This window comes from Ranitomeya variabilis, chromosome 3 (assembly GCF_051348905.1).
Source record: "Ranitomeya variabilis isolate aRanVar5 chromosome 3, aRanVar5.hap1, whole genome shotgun sequence".
In the NCBI taxonomy this organism is placed as follows: Eukaryota; Metazoa; Chordata; class Amphibia; order Anura; family Dendrobatidae; genus Ranitomeya; species Ranitomeya variabilis.
The window spans coordinates 11,175,782-11,194,811 of record NC_135234.1 but is presented as its reverse complement, the minus strand read 5'-3'; the positions used below and the strand labels follow the sequence as shown (position 1 = coordinate 11,194,811).

General features: G+C 53.0%; 1 protein-coding gene across 10 annotated transcripts in view; it reads right to left on the bottom strand.

The window, feature by feature from the left end:
• Nucleotides 1–19,030, bottom strand: part of STXBP5L (syntaxin binding protein 5L) — a 358,674-nt gene that overhangs the window by 133,468 nt on the left and 206,176 nt on the right. For all 10 annotated transcript variants that reach the window (XM_077293641.1, XM_077293643.1, XM_077293642.1 and 7 more), the window contains 2 exons: nucleotides 8,573–8,790; nucleotides 8,209–8,387 (listed from right to left, as the gene is read on the bottom strand). In XM_077293641.1, coding sequence (XP_077149756.1) covers nucleotides 8,209–8,387; nucleotides 8,573–8,790 — 397 coding nt within the window. The remainder of the gene's footprint in view (nucleotides 1–8,208; nucleotides 8,388–8,572; nucleotides 8,791–19,030) is intronic.

The following is a 19,030-nucleotide window of genomic DNA, read 5'->3' as shown; positions in this document are numbered from 1 at the left end:
AACTTTTTAAAATGATTTTTTTTTTTTTTTTAAACTTACAGTAATAGATGAAAATGAAGGTTCTTAGCGCATAAATTGGCCAATTCATGTATGCCCATCAACCATGGCAAGGTGACATCCCTCTGATCGATCGATCTATCTATCTACAGTTAGGTCCATATATATTTGGACAGAGACAACATTTTTCTAATTTTGGTTATAGACATTACCACAATGAATTTTAAACAAAACAATTCAGATGCAGTTGAAGTTCAGACTTTCAGCTTTCATTTGAGGGTATCCACATTAAAATTGGATGAAGGGTTTAGGAGTTTCAGCTCCTTAACATGTGCCACCCTGTTTTTAAAGGGACCAAAAGTAATTGGACAATTGTCTCCAAGGCTATTTCATGGACAGGTGTGGGCAATCCCTTCAATATGTAATTCTCAATTAAGCAGATAAAAGGCCTGGAGTTGATTTGAGGTGTGGTGCTTGCATTTGGAAGGTTTTGCTGTGAAGTAAACATGCGGTCAAAGGAGCTCTCCATGCAGGTGAAACAAGCCATCCTTGAGCTGCGAAAACACAAAAAACCCATCCGAGAAATTGCTACATTATTAGGAGTGGCAAAATCTACAGTTTGGTACATCCTGAGAAAGAAAGAAAGCACTGGTGAACTCATCAATGCAAAAAGACCTGGGCGCCCACGGAAGACAACAGTGGTGGATGATCGCAGAATAATCTCCATGGTGAAGAGAAACCCCTTCACAACAGCCAACCAAGTGAACAACACTCTCCAGGAGGTCGGCGTATCAATATCCAAATCTACCATAAAGAGAAGACTGCATGAAAGTAACTACAGAGGGTTCACTGCACGGTGCAGCCACTCATAAGCATCAAGAATAAAAAGGCTAAAAAACATCTAAAAAAGCCAGCACAGTTCTGGAAGAACATTCTATGGACAGATGAAACCAAGATCAACCTCTACCAGAATGATGGAAAGAGAAAAGTATGGTGAAGGCGTGGTACAGCTCATGATCCAAAGCTTACCACATCCTCTGTAAAACACGGCGGAGGCAGTGTGATGGCTTGGGCATGCATGGCTGCCAGTGGCACTGGGTCACTAGTGGTTAAGGATGATGTGACACAGGAATGAATTCTGAGGTCTTCAGAGCCGCCATACTGTGTGCTCAGATCCAGCCAAATGCCGCCAAACTGATTGGTCGTCATTTCATACTACAGAAGGACAATGACCCAAAACATAAAGCCAAAGCAACCCAGGAGTTTATTAAAGCAAAGCAGTGGAATATTCTTGAATGGCCAAGTCAGTCACCTGATCTCAACCCAATTGAGCAGCATTTCACTTGTTAAAGACTAAACTTCAGACAGAAAGGCCACAAACAAACAGCAACTGAAAACCACCGCAGTGAAGGCCTGGCAGAGCATCAAAAAGGAGGAAACACAGCGTCTGGTGATGTCCATGAGTTCAAGACTTCAGGCCGTCATTGCCAACAAAGGGTTTTCAACCAAGTACTAAAAATGAACATTTTATTTAAAATTATTGAATCTGTCCAATTACTTTTGGTCCCTTTAAAAACAGGGTGGCACCTGTTAAGGAGCTGAAACTCCTAAACCCTTCATCCAATTTTAATGTGGATGCCCTCAAATGAAAGCTGAAAGTCTGAACTTCAACTGCATCTGAATTGTTTTGTTTAAAATTCATTGTCGTAATGTCTATAACCAAAATTAGAAAAATGTTGTCTCTGTCCAAATATATATGGACCTAACTGTATCTACGTATCTTATCTATTTATCTATCATCTTTCTATTATCTATCTATCATCTATGTATCTATTATTTATCAATCTATCTGTTAGCTATCTATTTATCTATCATCTGTTATCTCTCTACATATCATCTATTATCTATCAATCATCTATGTATCTATTTATTTATCTATTATCTATCCTATATCTATTATCTATCTATTATCTATCTATCTAGCAATCATCTATCTATTATCTATCATCTATTTATCTATTATCTATCATCAATCTATCAGCTATTATTTATCTATTGTGACAGGGTCACTGGCACTGTATGTGAGGGGAGATATGTGTCACGAAGATTGCTTTCTTCCATGATCCAGAAACCCAGACGTTTCTCTCCTGCATGGTATGTGCTGAAGGGGTTAATCAGCCATGAGAAGGGCCGATTTTCTTTTGGTGAGTAGGTCAGAGATGGGCAGGATGCCTACTCACCATATCTTCACCTGAAGGCAGTACAGAAGTGGTGCATATGTTTCTATTATACTTTTCCTGATTGTTCCACTCCTGGTTTTGGCTACAAATACTGATGTAAAATACTGACCAAATACTGATAGTGTGACGGCAGCCTTAAGAGGAAGCTCTGACACACTGTGACAAACCCTGCGCCTGACACACTGTGACAAACCCTGCGCCTGACACACTGTGACAAACCCTGCGCCTGACGCACTGTTACAAACCCTGCTCTGACACACTGTGACAGACACTGCCTCTTCGTGGGCAGGACTAAGCCTGGACTGATTTCCCGTCTGTCGGTGCAGTGTCTGCTGGCCAGCTCCTCCGTCGGCATCTCATGCAGGGTGTACGGTGCGGCTCCGCCGTCGGCATCTCATGCAGGGTGTACGGTGCAGCTCAGCCTGTGTGGCATCACATGCAGGGTATATGGTGCGGCTCGGCCTATGCGGCATCACATGCAGGGTGTACGGTGCAGCTCGGCCTGTGTGGCATCACATGCAGGGTATACGGTGCGGCTCGGCGTGTGCGGCATCACATGCAGGGTATATGGTGCGGCTCGGCCTATGCGGCATCACATGCAGGGTGTACGGTGCAGCTCGGCCTGTGTGGCATCACATGCAGGGTATACGGTGCGGCTCGGCGTGTGCGGCATCACATGCAGGGTATACGGTGCGGCTCGGCGTGTGCGGCAGCTCATGCAGGGTATACTGTGAAGCTCGGCCTGTGTGGCATCAAATGCAGGGTGTACGGTGCGGCTCGGCGTGTGCGGCAGCTCATGCAGGGTATATGGTGCGGCTCGGCCTATGCGGCATCACATGCAGGGTGTACGGTGCAGCTCGGCCTGTGTGGCATCACATGCAGGGTATAAGGTGCAGCTCGGCCTGTGCGGCATCACATGCAGGGTGTACGGTGCAGCTCGGCCTGTGTGGCATCAAATGCAGGGTGTACGGTGCGGCTCGGCATGTGCGGCAGCTCATGCAGGGTACGCGGTGCGGCTCGGCCTGTGCGGCATCACATGCAGGGTATACGGTGCAGCTCGGCCTGTGTGGCATCACATGCAGGGTATACGGTGCGGCTCGGCGTGTGCGGCAGCTCATGCAGGGTACGCGGTGCGGCTCGGCCTGTGCGGCATCACATGCAGGGTGGACGGTGAAGCTCGGCCTGTGCGGCATCACATGCAGGGTATACTGTGCAGCTCGGCCTGTGCGGCATCACATGCAGGGTGTACGGTGCGGCTCGGCCTGTGCGGCATCACATGCAGGGTGTACGGTGCGGCTCGGCCTGTGCGGCATCACATGCAGGGTGTACGGTGCAGCTCGGCCTGTACGGCATCACATGCAGGGTGTACGGTGCGGCTCGGCCTGTGCGGCATCACATGCAGGGTATATGGTGCAGCTCGGCCTGTGCGGCATCACATGCAGGGTGTACGGTGCGGCATCACATGCAGGGTGTACGGTGCGGCTCGGCCTGTGCGGCATCACATGCAGGGTGTACGGTGCGGCTCGGCCTGTACGGCATCACATGCAGGGTGTACGGTGCGGCTCGGCCTGTGCGGCATCACATGCAGGGTATATGGTGCAGCTCGGCCTGTGCGGCATCACATGCAGGGTGTACGGTGCGGCATCACATGCAGGGTGTACGGTGCGGCTCGGCCTGTGCGGCATCACATGCAGGGTGTACGGTGCGGCTCGGCCTGTACGGCATCACATGCAGGGTGTACGGTGCGGCTCGGCCTGTGCGGTATCATATGCAGGGTGTACGGTGCGGCTCGGCCTGTGCAGCATCTCATGCAGGGTGTACGGTGCGGCTCGGCCTGTGCGGCATCATATGCAGGGTGTACGGTGCGGCTCGGCCTGTGCAGCATCTCATGCAGGGTGTACGGTGTGGCTCGGCCTGTGCGGCATCACATGCAGGGTGTACGGTGTGGCTTGGCCTGTGCCGCTCGCTCTCCGACAGTAACTTCCTGGAATAAGCAGTGAATAAACATTTTTCTACAGAAAATCAACAGAAAAAAAATCCTCTTCTAACCTAAAATTACCGACGATGAGTTGTTGTTTCAACAAAGTGAGTAAAGCCGAGTGCGGCTAATTACGGCATCTTTGTGCGCGGCGCTGGGTAATGCTGTAATTGCTCTTAATTTGCAGCTTTGCCGGCTCGCTCACCGCCAGTGCCTGCGCTTATTAGGCCGCTCTGTGCCGCCTCGCACTCGTCCAACTAATGACTGTAATCTCGGGATATTAGATCCTCGCACTTTATGCGTAACCCCAGAGTAAGACACAAAACATCACCACATCGGCTACATCTGGTGTAGATCTGAGGAGCAGTACACCGGACCAGCGCTTATTCCTTCTCTGTAAAGGAGAATCAAAGCAAAATAGGAAAGGGTTCTTTATAGTTACAGCAGTGCAGCTAAGACAACAGGCACAAATGAAAGGGGAATGTCCAGGATTGGAAGAATATGGCATTTGTCATGATCCAGGCCGGGGTTTGTGTCTTGCTATTCTCTCCCCAGTCTGGTCATGCGAGGGTTAACCTTCTCTGCCTCGTTCTGGGTTCGGTGTGGCCAGTTCAGTCTGCTGTGGCCTGCAGACCAATGTCAGTGATAATTCATGCTCCCAGGCTAGAGCAGATGACCCCTTGACACCGTGTCTTGTCCTCTGCCCATTTACTCTGTTCCTGTGACTTCCCTTCCTGCCTCCCCGCTTGTCTTAGTGTTTGCTCCCTGTTCTTGGACCTTTTGGTATGTGTTACAATAATATGAATATGCCATGTTTTGAGTATACACCAAAAGGATCCACGGCTTTTCAGACACATGCCTGTGGGTGATGACAGCCCCCCTTCCCCTGGGGAAAATAAACAGCTTTTCTCCTTCTCACTCTGCCTGCGTGTGTAATCTTATACTTCTTCTCCCCTCCTTCAGGAATTTATATGGCTTGGTGCTGTGAAAGCCAGGGTCCTTAAACTCCTCATTGCCCCCTCCCACCTGATACTGGCTAAAACTGGTACAGCAAGCATGGGATTCTATTGTTCTTGTAAAGCTAGGTATACTGGTACCGATCAGGGCTAGAGATATAAGGATTATGTATTCCGGATGTCCATTGAGAGATCTATAGCTCACGGAAATCACTAGGAGCTAAACCCAACAAGTGCAAGAAGCGGGTTTCTCCATAAGTGGGTCATGCAACTATGCCGTGGTTACACTTAAAAGAATCCCCCCGACATGGTGCACATCCTGATCATGGTGTTGTTCGTATATGAGGTTCATACAGCGAGCTATGTATAAAAATGGTTTGTCACAGCTCTAAGAAAGGGGAGGATTCAGTCTCTGAGTGAGGTCACCACAGAGGGAGTGCCTTGGTGCTGGGCTGGGAGATAACTGAGTGGGACATCAGTCTTCCAGTGTCTTTTTCCTGGGTCTAGCTGCGAGACTGAGCTGTAATGCATCTGGATATATGTTCGCCCATCCCCCACAGCACATGCTCAGCCATGAGATGAAATGATCTGAACGCTATGTAAGAGTTTTTTTCAACTTTAATCTCATTTTATTTGTAATTGTACTGTATATACGATACTTGTCTTCTTTATAATATCTTTTTATACTTCTGTAAACGCTGCCTACCTTTTTTGGAGTAAAATGTAAAATTACTAGCTTTGTCTCTCCTTGCTCTATAACGTATGGTCACGTCCTCTGAAGTGATTTACGCTACTAATCTGGGTTGGCCCTGCACCCGTTAATAATTTAGAAATCGGAGCTGGTGGCAGCGGATTTATCCTCTGCGTTTGGGAGTCTTTGTAGCGACTGGCGGCGTTGATAATTATCGTTCCTGCCTGAGTGGGAGTAGTCATATCACCCTCGCTGTAGTGTGCCCATTTGCCAGTACAATGTAAGGCAGCCTTTCTGGTGACTAATTATCTTAGGTGCAGTACCCTGTCTGACCTGAGGGCAAGGGGGGTGCCAGAGAGCTGCAAGTTCCAAACTGGAACTGGGAAGTGGGATATAGATATATCCCCTTCAGAGAGAACCAGGGGCAACCAAACAACCCCGGTTCATGACAAATTGGTGTGAGTGGTGGTGATGATAAAGGTATCCTCCCCGTGAACCATGACAGTATGTGACCCGGCTTGTCTTCTGACCTGTTTTACTGTCTCTCATCTCGGTTATATCTGCTGCCATCTGGCTCTAACTTCTGGCTTGTATTTGACCACGTGCATTGCTGTGACCTCTGGTACTTCTTGTCCTGACTGTTTCTGACTCGGCTTGTCTGACCACTCTTTCGCCACCAGGTGGTGCTTGTGCTGCTGCTCAGTGGTGTTACACTGTGTGTGCAACCTCTCTTCCCTCACCAGAATCCCCTGGGTTGCGCTATAGTGCACTGCAGCAGCATTACAGCTTCTTTAATCATTTCAGAACCAGGCCATGTCTCTTTTTTGCATTTTTGTTTGTTCCTCCGATAACTTTATTTTCCCCAAATATACAGTAACAGGTGAGGGCGAACTGCTGTTTGTGTTGATAATATTTTGGGTACATATGATGTTTTTAATCACTTTTTTGCCTTTTTTCATGTGGTTGATTTGATGATTGAAAATCAGGAATTCTGGTGTTTTAATCTTAAACACAAAAGAAATTTCCGTAAGAGTTATTACATTTCAGATATTCACCGAACTTTTATGAACGCGGCGATACTAAATATGCTTATTTTTTATTTATTTTTTGGGATTACAGAAAGGATGCTCTTCCCACTTTTGAATAACATGTGACTTCTGTTTTTAGTCTCCCGAGAAGCCTTAGGCTATGTGCACACGTTGCGGATTGGTGTGCAGATTTTTCCGCACTGTTTTTGCAAAATCCGCAGGCAAACCGCACTGCTGATTACCTGCGGATTTACCGCGTTTTTTGTGCGAATTCCACCTGCGGTTTTACACCTGCGGATTCCTATTGAGGAGCAGGTGTAAACCACTGCGGAATCCGCACAAAGAATTGACATGCTGCGGAAGAAACACCGCTGCGTTTCCGTGCGTTTTTTCCACAGCATGTGCACTGCGGATTTTGGTTTCCATACGTTTACATGGTACTGTACAACGCATGGAAAACAGCTGCAGATCCGCAGCATCAAATCCGCTGCAAAATCCGCAACGTGTGCACATAACCTTACACCTACCACCATTTAGGCTATGTGCACATGTTGCGGATTTGACGCTGCGGATCTACAGCTGTTTTCCATGCGGTGTACAGTACCATGTAAACGTATGGAAAACAAAATCCGCAGTGTACATGCTGCGAAAAAAAAACGCACGGAAACGCAGCGGTGTTTTTTCCGCAACATGTCAATTCTTTGTGCGGTTTACACCTGCTCCTCAATAGGAATCTGCTGGTGTAAAACCACAGATGGAATCCGCACAAAAACCGAGGTAAATCCGCGGGTAATCCACAGTGCGGTTTACCTGCAGATTTTGCAAAAACAGTGCGGAAAAATCCGCACACCAATCTGCAACGTGTGCACATAGCCTCAATCGCTTGCACTTTATAGTTCAGTATTGCAGTAAATATAACGACCTCCTATGCAGCCCAGACCCCTTCTAGGAAGGCCCCCCAAATACCCTGGCACCGCAGGGACACCCTGTGACCGCCCTGTATGGGGTGCAAATGTGCGTCCATCGGGGTGTGCAGGCTGCTGAGAACCACTGTAATGTCTGTTAGTGATTGACAGCAGCGCCTGGTTAAACTGCAGTGATTGGTACTGGCCCCGGCCCCTGTGTTAGAGGCGAAGCCAGTAATTGCCCCCGTATGGAGCCTGCTCTATACAACATATGACTTACATATGTGTTTGTTGTGGTCCAGGTAGGGGGTTAAGTAGTACCAGAATCAGTCATATTTTTCTACTGCTGGCCAGCCCCTTTAATACATTAAGATGACTCCTTATGGAAAGCCTCCCAGGACAAGGCTCCATACCTCAGACATGGTATGCTGTCCTTCAGGGGCCCCTCACTTGTCACGGTGTTGGCGCTACCTGCCAGATTCCTGCTTTTTGACGACAGAGGCTGACTCGTGGGTTCAGGAAATGGCGAGACGCTGTCCGGGTCGGGGGTCATGATGTCCTCCACCTCATACTGCAGCCGAACTTCTAGGGACTTACAGGAAACAAAAGGATGAATCAGATGAGAGTGAAACGTGGAGCCAAATCAGCACATCTTACAATGATGTATAAAACTGCTCCTCGTGGGCGGAGCTCACAGTAAGCACGAGGCTCCCAGTAAGCACGAGGCTCATAAGGCCGAGGCAAATCTATGGGGGTCTTTTTCCTGTCAGCACTTACCGCTATCTCCGTTACCACCTCGTGTTTGCTGAATCTGTAGATAATGACGTACGCCGACACTCCCGCAACACACAAGATTCTACTTTCCGGGCACCAAGACATCATCTGGATGGCAAAGGGGTCGTCGTCCACTATTTCCGCCATCTGCTTCCCTTCCCCCGGCTTCAGCTTCTCAAACACCTTGGATGTCTTCAGCTTGTACAGCATCTGGAGACTGGCTGCAAAAATCAAATGCAAGCAGCAGACTGACGCCGGGCAGGGACAGGAAGGGGAACAACAGTCATTGTACATTGTGCGCTGGGAAATGGAGAAACGGCCGAGTCTGAAAATACTGCATTAGACAGGGATACCGAGGAGCCACCATGCAGAGAATATCACGTGTCCAACCGCTGGGCCTCAAGTCTCTGCCTTCATGGTACAAGTTCTGCAAAAGCAGAAGCATCATCGCTGGTCAAAGGAGGACCAGAGAACTGAGCGACAACCAAGATGGCAAAATGCAGGGCTGCTAGGAACAGACGAGGGTCTCTACACCACGAGAACCCAGTCTAGAAAGCCCATCTCTAAAGAAATATCACCTGACCGGTCAGAGAAGCAGATAAGGAATTAAAAGGCAGAATGTCATTATCCTGTTACTAGATGGAAGCCCGATTCTAAAGAATCGGGAGTCTAGAATCCATATATACTTTATTTATTCAAATGTAAGAATAATACAATTAATAAATAATAGTAAGAAAGAACAAAAAATGGCTGCACTCACCAGCTCTTGACAATTCTTGACAGTACGGCACATTTCTGATTGGTCGCTCGCGGCAGGCGGCAACCAATCAGAAAAGTGCGGGTGTAGGACGCTGGTGACGTCACTTATCTCCGGACATTATCTCCGGACAAAGCCACGGAAGTTGGCACAAATTGCCGGAAGTAGTATTCTAGGCAATTATATATTAGATTTTAATGTTATCAGTGTTTACCTTTGAACGTTTATATTGTATTGTCCTGTCACCAGCCATGTGTACGATTATCGGCTGAAAGCCTCTCTGGAACCAATAATCACCCCATGTAAAGGTATCTTTATAAGTTAAAGATTCAGAATACTATGACTTTTATCATATCCTGAACAGTCAAGTTTTTTATGAACCGTTAAGGTTTTCTGGTTGAAGTAAAAAAAACTCTGAGTGTTTACAGTTTGAAACCATAAAATGTTGAAAAATTATGTCATTCTTGAGTATATCACTCAATGGTGCTCATAAACGTGTCAAATTTAATCTATGATATACTTTAATATACGTTACTTTAATCTTTAATATACTTAAGAACAGGGCCCCAGACATCACACAGGGGGTCTGAAACACCGCACAGTGGTCCAAAATATCGCTGTGCTCTGCCTGGGGCCCCATATGCTGCCTGGGGCCCCTGTGCTCTGCCTGGGGCCCCATATGCTGCCTGGGGCCCCTGTGCTCTGCCTGGGGCCCCTGTGCTCTGCCTGGGGCCCCATGTTCTGCCTGGGGCCCCTGTGCTCTGCCTGGGGCCACTGTGCTCTGCCTGGGGCCCCATATGCTGCCTGGGGCCCCTGTGCTCTGCCTGGGGCCCCATATGCTGCCTGGGGCCCCTGTGCTCTGCCTGGGGCCCCATAGGCTGCCTGGGGCCCCTGTGCTCTACCTGGGACCACTGTGCTCTGCCTGGGGCCCCATATTCTGCCTGGGGCCCCTGTGCTCTGCCTGGGGCCCCATGTTCTGCCTGGGGCCACTGTGCTCTGCCTGGGGCCCCATAGGCTGCCTGGGGCCCCTGTGCTCTGCCGGGACCACTGTGCTCTGCCTGGGGCCCCATATGCTGCCTGGGGCCCCTGTGCTCTGCCTGGGGCCACTGTGCTCTGCCTGGGGCCCCATATGCTGCCTGGGGCCCCTGTGCCCTGCCTGGGGCCCCATATGCTGCCTGGGGCCCCTGTGCTCTGCCTGGGGCCACTGTGCTCTGCCTGGGGCCCCATGTTCTGCCTGGGGCCCCTGTGCTCTGCCTGGGGCCACTGTGCGCTGCCTGGGGCCCCATGTTCTGCCTGGGGCCACTGTGCTCTGCCTGGGGCCCCATAATCTGCCTGGGGCCCCTGTGCTCTGCCTGGGACCACTGTGCTCTGCCTGGGGCCCCATATGCTGCCTGGGGCCCCTGTGCTCTGCCTGGGGCCACTGTGCTCTGCCTGGGGCCCCATATGCTGCCTGGGGCCACTTTGCTCTGCCTGGGGCCCCATATGCTGCCTGGGGCCCCTGTGCTCTGCCTGGGGCCCCATATGCTGCCTGGGGCCCCTGTGCTCTGCCTGGGGCCCCTGTGCTCTGCCTGGGGCCCCATGTTCTGCCTGGGGCCCCTGTGCTCTGCCTGGGGCCCCTGTGCTCTGCCTGGGGCCCCATATGCTGCCTGGGGCCCCTGTGCTCTGCCTGAGGCCCCTGTGCTCTGCCTGAGGCCCCATATGCTGCCTGGGGCCCCTGTGCTCTGCCTGGGGCCCCTGTGCTCTGCCTGGGGCCCCATGTTCTGCCTGGGGCCCCTGTGCTCTGCCTGGGGCCACTGTGCTCTGCCTGGGGCCCCATATGCTGCCTGGGGCCCCTGTGCTCTGCCTGGGGCCCCATATGCTGCCTGGGGCCCCTGTGCTCTGCCTGGGGCCACTGTGCTCTGCCTGGGGCCCCATAATCTGCCTGGGGCCCCTGTGCTCTGCCTGGGACCACTGTGCTCTGCCTGGGGCCCCATATGCTGCCTGGGGCCCCTGTGCTCTGCCTGGGGCCACTGTGCTCTGCCTGGGGCCCCATATGCTGCCTGGGGCCACTTTGCTCTGCCTGGGGCCCCATATGCTGCCTGGGGCCCCTGTGCTCTGCCTGGGGCCCCATATGCTGCCTGGGGCCCCTGTGCTCTGCCTGGGGCCCCTGTGCTCTGCCTGGGGCCCCATGTTCTGCCTGGGGCCCCTGTGCTCTGCCTGGGGCCACTGTGCTCTGCCTGGGGCCCCATATGCTGCCTGGGGCCCCTGTGCTCTGCCTGGGGCCCCATATGCTGCCTGGGGCCCCTGTGCTCTGCCTGGGGCCACTGTGCTCTGCCTGGGGCCCCATAGGCTGCCTGGGGCCCCTGTGCTCTGCTTGGGACCACTGTGCTCTGCCTGGGGCCCCATATGCTGCCTGGGGCCCCTGTGCTCTGCCTGGGGCCACTGTGCTCTGCCTGGGGCCCCTGTGCTCTGCCTGGGTGTAGGACACTGGTGACGTCACTTATCTCCGGACATTAGCTCCGGACATTAGCTCCGGACATTAGCTCCGGACATTAGCTCCGGACAAAGCCACGGAAGTTGGCACAAATTGCAGGAAGTAGTATTCTAGGCAATTATATATTAGATGGGCATTTCCTGAAGGAAATACATGATGCTTGAACAGCGCTACCAGCTTTACAGCAGCACTTTTCACACACGGGACTGGGGGGCGCGCTTACTTTTGCACCCGGGGCGCGCTTACTTTTGCACCCGGGGGCGCACTTACTTTTGCACCCGGAGGCGCACTTACTTTTGCACCCGGGGGCGCACTTACTTTTGCACCCGGGGGCGCACTTACTTTTGCACCCGGGGGCGCACTTACTTTTGGGGCCGCACTTACTTTTGGTGGGCGGGGCTCCTCGGCCTCCGATTTGGGTGGTGGGGCCCCTCGTCCTCCGATTTGGTGGGTGGGGACCCTCAGCCTCCGATTTGGTTGGCGGGGCCCCTTATCCTCCGATTTGGTGGGCGGGGACTCTCGGCCTCCGATTTGGTGGGCGGGGGACCCTCGGCCTCCGCTTTGGTGGGCGGGGCCCCTCGGCCTCCGATTTGGTGGGCGGGGTCCCTCGGCCTCCGATTTGGTGTGCGGGGACCCTCGGCCTCCGCTTTGGTGGGCAGGGGCCCCTCGGCCTCCGATTTGGTTGGTGGGGCCCCTCGGACTCCGATTTGGTGGGCGGGGACCCTCGGCCTCCGATTTGGTGGGCGGGGACCCTCGGCCTCCGATTTGGTGGGCGGGGACCCTCGGCCTCCAATTTGGTGGGCGGGGCCGGGCCCCTCGGCCTCCGCTTTGGTGGGCGGGGCCGCTCGGCCTTCGATTTGGTTGGCGGGGCCCCTCGGCCTCCGATTTGGTTGGCGGGGCCCCTTATCCTCCGATTTGGTGGGCGGGGACTCTCGGCCTCCGATTTGGTGGGCGGGGCCCCTCGGCCTCCGATGTGGTGGTCGGGGCCCCTCGGCCTCCGCTTTGGTGGGCGGGGCCGGGCCCCTCGGCCTCCGATTTGGTGGGCGGGGACCCTCGGCCTCCGATTTGGTTGGCGGGGCCCCTCGGCCTCCGATTTGGTGGGCGGGGACCCTCGGCCTCCGATTTGGTGGGCGGGGCCCCTCGGCCTCCGATTTGGTTGGAGGGGCCCCTCGGCCTCCGATTTGGTGGGCGGGGACCCTCGGCCTCCGATTTGGTGGGCGGGGACCCTCGGCCTCCGATTTGGTGGGCGGGGACCCTCGGCCTCCGATTTGGTGGGCGGGGACCCTCGGCCTCCGATTTGGTGGGCGGGGACCCTCGGCCTCCGATTTGGTGGGCGGGGACCCTCGGCCTCCGATTTGGTGGGCGGGGACCCTCGGCCTCCGATTTGGTGGGCGGGGCCCCTCGGCCTCCGATGTGGTGGGTGGTGCCCCTCGGCCTCCGCTTTGGTGGGCGGGGCCAGGCCCCTCGGCCTCCGCTTTGGTGGGCGGGGCCGCTCGGCGTTCGATTTGGTGGGCGGGGCTCCTCGGCCTCCGATTTGGTTGGCGAAGCCCCTCGGCCTCCGATTTGGTTGGCGGGGCCCCTCGGCCTCCGATTTGGTGGGCGGGGACTCTCGGCCTCCGATTTGGTGGGCGGGGACCCTCGGCCTCCGCTTTGGTGGGCGGGGGCCCGTCGGCCTCCGATTTGGTGGGCGGGGACTCTCGGCCTCCGATTTGGTGGGCGGGGACCCTCGGCCTCCGCTTTGGTGGGCGGGGACCCTCGGCCTCCGATTTGGTGGGCGGGGACCCTCGGCCTCCGATGTGGTGGTCGGGGACCCTCGGCCTCCGCTTTGGTGGGCGGGGCCCCTCGGCCTCCGCTTTGGTGGGCGGGGCCGCTCGGCCTTCGATTTGGTGGGCGGGGCTCCTCGGCCTCCGATTTGGTTGGCGGGGCCCCTCGGCCTCCGATTTGGTGTGTGCTCTGCCTGGGGCCACTGTGCTCTGCCTGGGGCCCCATATGCTGCCTGGGGCCCCTGTGCTCTGCCTGGGGCCCCATGTTCTGCCTGGGGCCCCTGTGCTCTGCCTGGGGCCACTGTGCTCTTCCTGGGTGTAGGACACTGGTGACGTCACTTATCTCCGGACATTAGCTCCGGACATTAGCTCCGGACAATAGCTCCGGACAATAGCTCCGGACAAAGCCACGGAAGTTGGCACAAATTGCAGGAAGTAGTATTCTAGGCAATTATATATTAGATAGGGCAACTATGTGTCTGGCATAATAACCTGAAGTCAGAGGACGAGCGGGGCCCCAACACACAAACTCTCAGCTACTTCCAGACATTTTAGTCCTCCTCCAGACCCTTCTGTTCCATCAGAACTTCTCTTTCCCTTCAAACTACTTGCAGACTCCTCTGCCCTACTCCTCTAGATTCCTCTGTAATCCTACAGCCTCCTGAACTCCTCCTCCAGACTCCTCTGTCCCTGTCCTTTGCCAGTCTTCTCTGGCCACTTCCTCTTCTAGTTTCCTTTGTCGTCGTGGTCCTCCAGTCTCCTCTGTCCCCTTCCACTCTCCTCTGTCCTCCTCCACTCTCCTCTGTCCTCCTCCACTCTCCTCTGTCCTCCTCCACTCTCCTCTGTCCTCCTCCACTCTCCTCTGTCCTCTTCCAGTCTCCTGTCCTCTTCCACTCTTCTGCCCTCCTCCACTCTCCTCTGTCCTCCTCCACTCTCTTCTGTGCTCCACTCTCCTCTGTCCCCTTCCAGTCTCCTTTGTTCTCCTCTATTCTCCTCTGTCCTCCTCCACTCTCCTCTGTCCTCCTCCACTCTCCTGTCCCCTTCCACTCTCCACTGTCCTCCTCCATTCTCCTGTCCCCTTCCACTCGCCTGTCCTCTTCCACTCTCCTTTGTTCTCCTCTATTCTCCTCTGTCCTCCTCCACTCTCCTCTGTGCTCTTCCAGTCTCCTCTGTGCTCCTCCACTCTCCTGTCCTTCTCCACTCTCCTGTCCTCCTCCACTCTCCTCTGTCCCCTTCCACTCTCCTCTGCCCCTTCCAGTCTCCTCTGTCCTCCTCCACTCTCCTCTGTCCTCTTCCACTCTCCTCTGTCCTCTTCCACTCTCCTCTGTCCTCCTCCACTCTCCTCTGTCCCCTTTCACTCTCCTCTGTCCTCCTCCACTCTCCTCTGTCCTCCTCCACTCTCCTCTGTCCTCCTCCACTCTCTTCTGTCCCCTTCCACTCGCCTCTGTCTTCCTCCACTCTCCTCTGTCCTCTTCCAGTCTTCTCTGTCCACTCTGTCTCCTACTCTCCTCTGTCCTCTCTCATTCTCCTCTGTCCTCCTCCACGCTTCTATGTCCCCTTACACTCTCCTCTGTCCTCCTCCACTCTCCTCTGTCCCCTTCCAGTCTCCTTTGTGGTCCTCCACTCTCCTCTGTCCTCGTCAACTCTCCTCTGTCCTCCTCGATTCTCCCCCACTCTACTCTGTCCTCCTCCATTCTCCTCTATCCTTCTGCATTCTCCTCCACTCTCCTGTTCTCCTCCACTCTCCTCTGTCCTCCTCCACTCTCTTCTGTCCTCCTCCTCTGTCCTCCTCCATTCTCCTCTGTCCTCCTCCATTCTCCTCTGTCCTCCTGCATTCTCCTCTGTCCTCCTGCACTCTCCTCCACTCTCCTCTGTCCTCCTGCACTCTCCTTTTCCACTCTACTCTGTTCTCCTCCACTTTCCTCCTCCATTCTCCTCTGTCCTTCCGCATTCTCCTTCACTCTCCTCTGTTCTCCTCCACTCTCCTCTGTCCTCCTCCACTCTCCTCTGTCCTCCTGCACTCTCCTTCTCCACTCTACTCTGTTCTCCTCCACTCTCCTCCATTCTCCTCTGTCCTTCTGCATTCTCCTTCGCTCTTTGTCCTCCACCACTCTCATCTGTCCTCCTCCACTCTCCTCTGTCCCCTTTCACTCTCCTCTGTCCTCCTCCACTCTCCTCTGTCCTCCTCCACTCTCTTCTGTCCCCTTCCACTCGCCTCTGTCTTCCTCCACTCTCCTCTGTCCTCTTCCAGTCTTCTCTGTCCACTCTGTCTCCTACTCTCCTCTGTCCTCTCTCATTCTCCTCTGTCCTCCTCCACGCTTCTATGTCCCCTTACACTCTCCTCTGTCCTCCTCCACTCTCCTCTGTCCTCTTCCAGTCTCCTCTGTGGTCCTCCACTCTCCTCTGTCCTCGTCAACTCTCCTCTGTCCTCCTCGATTCTCCCCCACTCTACTCTGTCCTCCTCCATTCTCCTCTATCCTTCTGCATTCTCCTCCACTCTCCTGTTCTCCTCCACTCTCCTCTGTCCTCCTCCACTCTCTTCTGTCCTCCTCCTCTGTCCTCCTCCATTCTCCTCTGTCCTCCTCCATTCTCCTCTGTCCTCCTGCATTCTCCTCTGTCCTCCTGCACTCTCCTCCACTCTCCTCTGTCCTCCTGCACTCTCCTTTTCCACTCTACTCTGTTCTCCTCCACTTTCCTCCTCCATTCTCCTCTGTCCTTCCGCATTCTCCTTCACTCTCGTCTGTTCTCCTCCACTCTCCTCTGTCCTCCTCCACTCTCCTCTGTCCTCCTGCACTCTCCTTCTCCACTCTACTCTGTTCTCCTCCACTCTCCTCCATTCTCCTCTGTCCTTCTGCATTCTCCTTCGCTCTTTGTCCTCCACCACTCTCATCTGTCCTCCTCCACTCTCCTCTGTCCTCCTGCACTCTCCTCCTCCACTCTCCTCTTTCCCTCTCCTCTTCCAGTCTGATCTTATATTAGGTTTTTTGGTGGTATCTTACAATTACCATTTCTATTTTTGTATTATTACTTATATTACTTTAATTATATTGTACCATTTATTATATTGCACTTTATCTAGCATAAACCTTTGATATAAATTCTAGTGCTCCTATGCAATTAAATTATTGCCTGCTCCTCCAGCCAAAGGTGCATATAAAGTATACGTATAGATGACATGCAGCTTATACCTGTGATTTTCCATTCTGCACACCCCGTTCCCCTCACACAGATATATATTTAGTGTTATCCATATATTTTTATATTTCGTTTTTCATCATATGTGATCTCCGTTACCTTCTCTACTCAGAAGATTTAATTCCCCCAAACAATGGAACAAATGATGCGTGGATGGGGCGAGCGGGTGTGTGGGGCGAGAGGGGTACGTTGGGCGAGAGGGGTGCGTGGGGCGAGAGGGGCGCATGGGGCGCGCGGGGCGAGCAGCACTCTACAGAGGTCTATGATACTCGTCACCTCGGCTAGGCTTATTTGGCAGCTGTGGATCAGCGTAAAGTTCACTCTGGGGCAATGATTTCTGCTGGGAGAAGCCGCTCCGGCTGCAGCCAGTGATGTGCAGTCGACATCTCCGGGCACAAGCTGAAACCTAACCGCGGGAGATAAGCAGCGGCTCGCTTCACTCACACGGAAGAATCTCTGCGGGTCTTTGCTTCACTCATTTTATGTTTACAGATCATGAAAAATCTCATCCGCAACAAATGTGAGTGAGATCATGTATCCATAGTGAAGACGGAGCGGTATATGCCATTCATAGAGCTATGAGCACACCATCAGCAGCAGTGGTACCAAAGAGATCAGCGGCAGTGGTACTACAGAGATCAGTGGCACTAGTATCACAGAGGTCAGGGGCAGTGGAAACACAGAGATTAGTAGCAGTGGTATCACAGAGATCAGGGACAATACTATCACAGAGGCAGTGGTACCACAAATATCAGAGGCAGAGGTACCACAAAGAACAGTGGCAGTGGTATCACAGAGATCAGTAGCAATGCTATCACAACATTGGTATCACAGAGATCAGCGGAGGATGACGAGAGGCTGCTCATTGACAGCAGCTAGCATGTGACACGGAGCTTTGCCCCGGCCTTCGGGAACATCGGCGCCATTATTGCTGGAGTGACGCCTCTGCAGGAGGTGAGTGCACATCGGAATTACTGTAATATAGAACCTGAATTGATTCCCTTTAAGGAACGTTAACACCTAAAAGGTGACCATGAAGTGAGAGCGTCTCCTCATGCTGCCGCCCAATACTTTCAGGATCTCTGCTTACACTCACTGGGAACATTCCTGTACACGCGATCGCTCTGCTTCTACTCACTGGTAGGGAGCAAAGATCCAGAGGACGGTGAAGAACAAAGAGCTCTGTGTGCAGAAGTATCCTGTCTGCACTGGCATCTGGGTGTACAGTGCGGGGGGCACAGAGCCCCCAAAGTCAGGAGCTGGGAGCTTCCATGTCATATGTCCTTTACCTCCAGTCCCCCCAGCACCAAGAAGAGGGGGCATGACTTTGGGAGGGGTGGACCTTTAACTCCCGCAGTTTTGTTTGTATAACTGTGCAGACTTTAAGCAAAAGTGATTCTGCTTTCAGAGGGGACTCCATCCCTGTGCCACACACTTATGTATACACCATGTTCCAAATTATTATGCAAATGACATTTTTCTCAGATTTTCTTAACTGGTCGGTGCAAATGACGGTCAGTCTAATAGAAGTCATCACCCGTTAGATTATACATCGAATTTTATTGAAGAAACCTCCCAATGATAACAGTATAATCTCCAAAATGAATAAAACCTCACGGTGCACTGTTCCAAATTATTAGGCACAGTAGAAAGCCTTTCTGACCTCGGATGGGATAGTACGTCTGAGGTCAGATCCCCCGCTTTGATGTGGGCTCTGGCACTGAGCCTGCATCAAAGTCGCGACATGTCAGCTGTTTTGTACAGCTGACATGTGCCCGCAATAGCGGCGGGTGGAATCACGATTCACCCGCCGCTATTAACTAGTTAAATGTCGCTATCAAACGCTGACAGCGGCATTTATCTAGCGCTTCCGGCCATTGGGCCGGAAATGAGAGCACCGCCGACCCCCGTCACGTTATCGGGGGTCAGCGATACATTGGCATGACAGCCAGAGGTCTATTGAAGACCTCTATGGTTGTTGATGCCAGATTGCTGTGGGTGCCACCCTGTGGCCGGCGCTCATAGCAATGCAGTAATTCTCCTACACAGAGGTGATCTGACCACCACTCCTATGTAGCAGAGCCGATCGAGTTGTGCCAGCTTTTAGTCTCCCATGGAGGCTATTGAAGCATGGCAAAAGTAAAAAAAAATGTTTTAAAAAATATGAAAAAAATGTAAAAAATATAAAAGTTTAAATCACCCCTCTTTCGCCCCATTTAAAATAAAACAATAAAAGAAAATCAAACCTACACATATTTGATATGGCCACGTTC